Below are 8,332 nucleotides of genomic sequence, written 5' to 3' on the forward strand. Positions count from 1 at the left end.
CCAACTTAAACCCAAGTAAGTAAATGATGGAGGCATTAGGACTAACCATTTTTCTTTCTACACCATTATTTTTCATTTTTTTACCACCTACCCAAAATCCCCCCTAGTTAACCCCTTTGAGCCTAAACCTTTCGTTTCTTTACCCTAAACCCTTTTTACCCACCAAAAACCCTTTTTTATTTTTCACCCTTTATTTTAGTAACAACCTCGGTTTTTTCGCAAGCTCGTTCTTTTATGTGACTGAAAATATATATATATATATATATATATATATATATATATATATATATATATATATATATATATGATGAAGTTAAAAACAAACAAGGTATGCAAACAAAAGCTTATTTGGAGAAATACTTCAAAATAAAAAGTCACTAAAAACAAAGTGTGTTACAAAAACCGACGCTTTTTACGCTTTTCGCCCTTTTACTAACCACGAACCCAACCACCTACCTTTAGCCTAAGCCTAACCCTTCACCCAAAAAGTCCTATTGATATTTACAAAGGTATAAAGTTAAAAAGGAGGAGGATTGATTGCTTGGCAAGCCTATGGAAGGCGTAAGTTCCATGCCGCTCTCGAGTGATTCACTAAAAAAATACACCTTCGGCCGAGTGTTGAGTGATTTCTCCCGTGAGGTATGTGAACTTGTATACAAATGGAATTTTAAAAAGGCATGTTATGCCCAAATAAGTAATTTATCCTATGAAGCGTTTTAAATAAATCATAACGAATAGGATTGTAAATAAATAAAAATAAAACCCAAAAAGATCTTGGATTCCCGACACTCTATGACAAGCCAAAAACCTTCTCTTCTACCCATTCCATTTGGGGGTGTAAGCCACATTTAAAGAGTTTTGCTTGAGGACAAGCAAAAGTTCAAGTGTGGGGGTATTTGATGTGTGTAAAATGCAACATATAAATGACATCAATTAAGGCATAAAACTAACCCTTTTTTTAGTACTAATGTTGAAAAAAGAGTGTTTTTGTCTTCGTTTTGTATTTTCAGGATGAAATGAGCTCAAATTCATAAAAGAAGCAAAAAGACAGCTAATTCTAACAAAAATACAAGAAAAGGAATAAAAGTAGATTGCCCGAACCCTCAACGGCATCTTCCCAAGCAAAGAAGAGAAAACAGAAGCCTGAACACGCCCCGTGCTCAGCCAGCACGGGGCCGTGCCCAAGAAGCAGCAGAAAAGACAAACCTGTAGAAGCTTCTATTGCCCACCACGGGGCCGTGTCCAGTGAGCACGGGGGCGTGGTGAAAGTATAGCAGGCGCATTAATTGTAATTGCGAATTACAATTAATGAAGAGAGATAGTGTCAGACGGGCACGGGGGCGTGTCCAGCGGACACGGGGCCGTGCCCAGCCTTCTGTTCAGCCTATAAATAGGAGTGCTTGGTTTCATTCCAACTCATCCCTTGGCACACCACCTCTCTCACACTTCATCCACCACCCACCACCACCATAACACCATCATCCACCACCATCATCCATTGTCCATCGTAGAGTGTGTGAGTCGTCTCGGGATCCAAGATTGATAGTAAGAGTTCTTGACAATCAAGGCCATGTTTGCCTAAGTCTCTTACATCATTTGGTGAAGAAAAGTGTTTAGTATAATACTTTTTATTTTTAATCTTTTGCACTTTTTATTTGGTTTTGTATTAATGACTTTAATAACTAGTTGCTTATGTTGAAGGTGATCTTTCCTTATCGTTTGTTCGTGGTGTCTTGGCATTATTTTACTGTCTATATAAAATAAAAGATTTTCAACATTCATATCTCCACGGTCTATTAATACTATAACCCGGCTATTTAGGACTGTATCCCTGCTGACTCAGACTACTTAGCCGAGGGTAACGTCACCGCCAAAAGCGGGGCCTACCATAATTTGCATTAATAACTTAATTCATTATCTTCCAATAATCCAACCCTTTAGGATTGTATCCTTGCTGACTCAAACTACTGGGTTGAGGGTAACGTCGCCTTCAAAAGAGGGGCCTACTACAATAACTAAGATAATCTCTTAAACAAGTGCAAAAGTGCGAAAATAATCAAAGGTTATACTAATACACGAGTCGGAACCAAGTGATTCATCTTGTCTATCTGTTTTTATTTTATTTTTATTTTTCAGCATTTACTTAGTTTTATTTTCTTAGTTAAAAACATTTTTTTTAACTTTTGATTTGATTAGAGGTTGAGGATAAACCGGTATTAAAAGCTCTTGTGTCCTTGGACGATCTCGGTATCTTACCAACACTATACTACGTCCACGATGGGTGCACTTGCCCATATGTGTGTTTAGTGTTAGTGAATATCGTGTTTTATAAATTTAAAACTTGGCTAAAGGTGTAAAAAAGGGCTTAATTATACATTAAAAATATATTACACTACACACGCATCAATTATAACTCTTGAGAATCAGTTGTTGTTAGGAAAACCCAAACAATAGCAGTGAGAATAAAAGTGCAAAGAACAAAGAGAACGGTTCAATCTTTACTAAATCCTTCAGTTCATCTGTAATCTTTGACAAGGTCTAAAAGAAACACAATTTTACAAATTCAACGTAAACAAAAGCGTTGAACCCAAGTCTTATTTTGAGGCTTCTCAAGATAACGGGTCAATAACATGATGAGCACCACCCTTTCTAAAGAATCCTGGCAAAATGATTGGGTCAGGTAGGGTTGGTCAGGTAACGGGTCAAACAGGGTTCAGTCAGAAACGGGTCAGTTGGGTTTGGGTCAACGTCAGTTTTAATCAAAATTAATAATAGTGCCAAGTTTAGATCTCTAATATTATCGATTCGAAGTCCCCCAAAGTCTTTAGATGCCACTACTCTTTCCCATCTTACCCATCTAATTTTGTTGTTAACATTGCATCCTCCCCATAAAAACTTTCTTCTAATCCCTTCGAGAACTTTGATCACGGCTTTCGGACATTTGTACAACGACAAATAGTAATTTGGTAGGCTACCCAGGAGCGTCTTAACTAGAATTACCCTTCCCGCGAAAGATAGATTTTTTGCTTTCTAGTTTGTTAATCTTCTGTTAAAAGTGTCTATCACTTCTTTCTAGTTTGCTATCCTATTCATATTTGCTCCTACTTTCAATCCTAAGTAGATAAACGGGAACTTACATGCTCTACATTTGAAGATTGAGGCCATGTCATTTACTTCTGTTTCTAATCGGCACACACCATTCTTCGGATTGACTTTCAAGCCCGAGATGAGGTAGATAATTCTTAGTATTCTCTTTAGGTTCTTAACATTATCTTCATTCCACTCTCCAACGAAGATCGATTCGTCTGCAAATAGCATATGTGATATATGCGGACCGTTGCCTTGTAGTTTGACCCCCGAAAACAGATTTGCACTCCTAGCCTTTTTCATCATATTATGTAAAGCCTCCATTGCCACAATGAACAAGAAGGGTGACAACGGGTCCCCTTGTCGTAAACCTCTTTTGTATTGGAATTCCCCCGTTGGGGATCCGTTTACAAGAACCGAGCCTCTACCTGCAAAAAGTATCCCCATAACCCAATTTCTCCATTTCAGTGGGAAGCCCATGTGTGTTAGTATGGTTATTAAAAACTTCCAATTAAGTGTATCGTATGCCTTTTCGATGTCAGCTTTAAACACAAATATACTTCTCTTTGTCCTTTTTGCCCACCCAACTAATTCATTTATAACCAATGGTCCATCAACAATGTTTCTATCTGAGACAAATGCAGATTGTTCGTTTGATACAACACTTTTAATGACACCTTTAATTCTGTTTGCTAGTACCTTGGAAATTATTTTGTTTACCACTCCTATTAATGAAATAGGTTTAAAATCGGAGAGTGTCATAGGATCAATTACCTTTGGGATGAGGGCAATGAAGGAAGCACTACATGTATGATGTAGAGAGCCGTGTGTGTGTGGAACTGTGTCATGACGTCCATAACCACCCCTTTGAGTTCTTCCCAATTTGTCTTGATAAGTTTAAAAGTGATACCATCTGGCCCCGGTGCTTTTGAAATGCCACAATCCCAAACTGTTGTATGTACTTCTTCGATTGAAAACGGTACCACTAACCCTTCAGCTTGGCTTTGACTAAGTTTTGAAAAACCATCCGCTCCAATTCTTGGTCTCGATGTTACCGGTTCGTTAAACTTCTCTTTGAAAGCTTTCTGAAATTGATTTTTTATCTCCATAGGATCCGAAATCCACTGCCCTCCAATCCATAATCCACTGACCTTATTTCTTGATATGTGGTTGTTTACCACTGAATGAAAATAACTAGTGTTTTCATCACCTAATTCAATCCATCTCACCCTTGCTTTTTGTTGTAGATCAAGTAGTTGTGTTTGATGCCATTCTCTTACAACTGCCTTACATTCTTTCCAAAGACAAATCTCTTCCTCCGTAAGCCTCCTATTTTCAGCTAGATCATCGAGTACTAGCAATTTACTTTGTGCCTCCGTAAGCTCTTTCTCCTCTTCCTCCTTCTTGTTCTTTCGCCATAGTTTGAGCTCTTCTCTAATTGCTTTCATTTTGATTGCCATAATTTCATCTTTGAAGGATGATTCACACGTTTTTTCAATTCCTTTTTTTACTGCCACCTCAAATCCCAGCTTCCCAAACCAACTGTTAAAAATTCTGAATGGAGTCGGGCCAAAGTTATTGTTTATCGTGAGAAGTATGAGTGGGTTATCGTTAGATATGTCTCTGTTGAGGGCCAATAATGTGGCATTGGGCCATTTAGACATAAATTCATCGCACACCAATACTCTATCCCATCATTAACTGCCATTTGTTCCCATGTCTCGTTTACCTCATTGTTCCCTCCATTCAATGTTTCTTCCGCGTCTTTTGGAATGCCTTCACCGTCCACATTCATCGGCATTTCTTTTTCCGGCGTTGAATCCTCCTTCTCCGGCGGTAGTTCATCTAATAACATATGTTTAACTTTTGTCATGTCTGGTATGAGCTTCGGTTGCCACATGTAGTCAGCCTCCGATCCCCAGACGTCAAACATCATCCCTTTCCACCATATTTTTATCCTTTCATTAATAAAAGATCCATCCCTCACGATTACTCCGACCACATCATAGTTTAAGTTTAAATATCTATGCAATTAAAAACGCCTCTGACGATTCTATGATCTTCCCGAACCTTTCCGCTATGCAATTAAAAAACTCCTTCACCCCACATCTGAATTGGTACCCCCCTGATTCCTAACCATGCCACTCTTTGAAATGGTATGATGTCACCATTCCATTGCTGAATATTTTGCAGCCATTGATCCCATCTATTCATATAACAACCCTCCTAAAATATTACCCCTAATATATTTATAACATCCCTATGCGTCTTAAAATATATCCCGTATATGAAAATCGGTCCCGAATACCCTTAATGTTACAAAAATAAAATAAAAACAAATTCTGAGGGGCGGTCAGGTGCCGCGAAGACCTTTATGGTCTTCTACGCGAGGCGCGACAGCTAACCCACCTGGCGACACCCTGAGCTGCCACGTGGCAGCCTCGTGTCAAACCTAGTTTGACGAATCAGCAAAGCTAAAGCCTACACTCCTAGCTCGCGGGCCGCGAAGGCTTAGGCTTCATGTTACGCGGGCCGCGAGAGACTGGTCGACCAGCCCTATAAAAGGGGGCTATCAGCCTTTAGTTTTCGTCGCTCATTTCATTCGATTCTCTCTCAAATTCTAAAGTGTAGAAGTAATACTCGGGCACTATACCCCCCTAAATAACGAAGTTCTGCCTCGTTGTAAGTATGATAACCCCCGGTTACATATTAGATACGCTGCCCCATTGATCTAGTGCTCCGTAACGGCTGTCGAGGCTTTGCCCGACGTAGTCATTGGAGTTCTGTCTCGGGGAGGGTATAATTAATGTAAATATTGGGTTATTGTACTAACGCGTGTGCATTGTGTAATTAATAAATTATAACCAGGAAAAAACAAAGGAAAATCCTAAGGTAGCAATGTGAGTAATCTCCTTTTTGTGAACCTTTTTGTAAACTGTTTTTTTTTTTTTACCAAACCACAATTGTTTTTACATTATATTAAACAGTGATTGAGTATTTGTATTCTACAATTATCGTCGGTATGTTGGGGTTTTGTATACAAAATTTGTTACTACACTGTGAGTAGTAGCATGACCACAAGTCGGGTTCACAGTACCGTGGGTGGCAATTAAAGTAGAAAAATAAACAAATGTAATTGTGAGATCGCCCTCAATAACTGTAAACTGATAAAACCTGTCTTGATTAAATTGGGATTCACTCACCAGTAATTCCCAGTGACAAAATGTTTTTAAACGCGTTTCAGGTAACAAAATGTGAAACCCAAATAGAAGCCAGCTGAACAGCACTAAAGGCTTGGAAAAGTAGCTATAAAAGTTACCTAAATAAAGAAGATGTTTTATTTCAATAAAATAGGGTTTATCCCTATAAATCAGTTTGTAATGAAAACTTGGGTTTTATCCCAATATATTTATTAATACAAAATGTGGTGCTTTACTCTCATAAAATATTTCCTAACTACGGTCCTGATGAAATTTTCCGCTACCAAAATTGATAAACACTGATACCAATGATACTGGCCGCGGCCGCCTGTTCCCTGGTAGATAGGGGACAAGGGGTTGCGACAGAAGGTGGTATCAGAGCTATAGCCACTGATTTAGCCACAGAAGTGTTTTGCTGACACAAAAATTTTATTCATTATGTTAGGAACGGTTCGCGGCTTTCCGTGCTTCGCGTGTCGAACTCTGGGGCGCACGACGGAGGAATGTCGTGACGTCGGGCTTGAGCCGGACCTAACCATGTCGAAACCAAGTTGAATTGAACCGAGTCGAATCGAGTCGAGTCGCGTCCACAAAAGGTGTATCAACAATAATACTAAGTTTCATCAATTGGCCGATAATAATCCCAACTTTAAAAATTCCTCCAATAATCCCAACTTGTAAAAGTTTGGCCGTCATAGATCTTTTTCAAACATATAAGAATTTGGTCTCCTCAATAGCTTCAATTACACCTAGAGACTCCTTAATTGATTTAAGTGCACCTATGTTAGAAAATGATCAATGGCAGCCAAACTTTTACAAGTTGGGATTATTGGAGGGAATTTTTAAAGTTGGGATTATTCTCGGCCAACTGGTGAAACTTAGGATTACTAAAATCCAATAACCCAAAATAAAAAGGAGACGTTTTGACCCGTCTTCCAACCCGCGGACTCACAGTAAATGTAAATCAGCACCTATTTCTTATCAGAAATTATTATTAGCTACGTGATTGCATTCATCATTGATAAGAAAACTTTCAAAATGAATTCAACAGTTTCATACAGAACACAAAAAAACAGAAAAGGTTATCCAGCATGTGAATTATTGATGTGTGTAAAATGCAACATATAAATGACATCAATTAAGGCATAAAACTACCCCTTTTTTTAGTACTAATTTTGAAAAAAGAGTGTTTTTGTCTTCCTTTTGTATTTTCAGGATGAAATGAACTCAAATTCACGAAAGAAGCAAAAAGACAGCTAATTCTAACAAAAATACAAGAAAAGGAATAAAAGTAGATTGCCCGAACCCTCAACGGCATCTTCCCAAGCAAAGAAGAGAAAACAGAAGCCTGAACACGCCCCGTGCTCAGCTAGCACGGGGCCGTGCCCAAGAAGCAGCAGAAAAGACAAACATGTAGAAGCTTCTATTGCCCACCACGGGGCCGTGTCCAGTGAGCACGGGGGCGTGGTGAAAGTACAGCAGGCGCATTAATTGTAATTGCGAATTACAATTAATGAAGAGAGATAGTGTCAGACGGGCACGGGGGCGTGTCCAGCGGACACGGGGCCGTGCCCAGCCTTCTGTTCAGCCTATAAATAGGAGTGCTTGGTTTCATTCCAACTCATCTCTTGGCACACCACCTCTCTCACACTTCATCCACCACCCACCACCACCATAACACCATCATCCACCACCATCATCCATTGTCCATCATAGAGTGTGTGAGTCATCTCGGGATCCAAGATTGATAGTAAGAGTTCTTGACAATCAAGACCATGTTTGCCTAAGTCTCTTACATCACTTGGTGAAGACAAGTGTTTAGTATAATACTTTTTATTTTTAATCTTTTGCACTTTTTATTTGGTTTTGTATTAATGACTTTAATAACTAGTTGCTTATGTTGAAGGTGATCTTTCCTTATCGTTTGTCCGTGGTGTCTTGGCATTATTTTACTGTCTATATAAAATAAAAGATTTTCACCATTCATATCTCCACGGTCTATATGGAGGTATGTTGGCTACCTGGTTGGGGGTTAAGGGAACGGT

The 8,332-nt window shown here is 39.0% G+C and overlaps 1 protein-coding gene across 1 annotated transcript; it reads right to left on the reverse strand.

Annotated features, from left to right (window-relative positions):
- Nucleotides 1–2,349: 2,349 nt before the first annotated feature.
- Nucleotides 2,350–5,801, reverse strand: LOC118483362. Its single transcript, XM_035979086.1, has 2 exons — nt 3,862–5,801; nt 2,350–3,515 (listed from the first exon to the last, which is right to left on the reverse strand). The coding sequence occupies exons 1-2, from the start codon at nt 4,749–4,751 to the stop codon at nt 3,512–3,514; spliced, it is 894 nt and encodes a 297-aa protein (XP_035834979.1). The 5' UTR covers nt 4,752–5,801; the 3' UTR covers nt 2,350–3,511.
- Nucleotides 5,802–8,332: the final 2,531 nt, after the last annotated feature.

The sequence above is a fragment of the Helianthus annuus genome, chromosome 10 (genome assembly GCF_002127325.2).
Source record: "Helianthus annuus cultivar XRQ/B chromosome 10, HanXRQr2.0-SUNRISE, whole genome shotgun sequence".
Classification (NCBI taxonomy): Eukaryota; Viridiplantae; Streptophyta; class Magnoliopsida; order Asterales; family Asteraceae; genus Helianthus; species Helianthus annuus.

Excerpts from the sequence above, each read along its gene's own strand:
- LOC118483362 (XM_035979086.1), bottom strand. The coding sequence starts at position 4,751 with ATGTCTAAATGGCCCAATGCCACATTATTGGCCCTCAACAGAGACATA.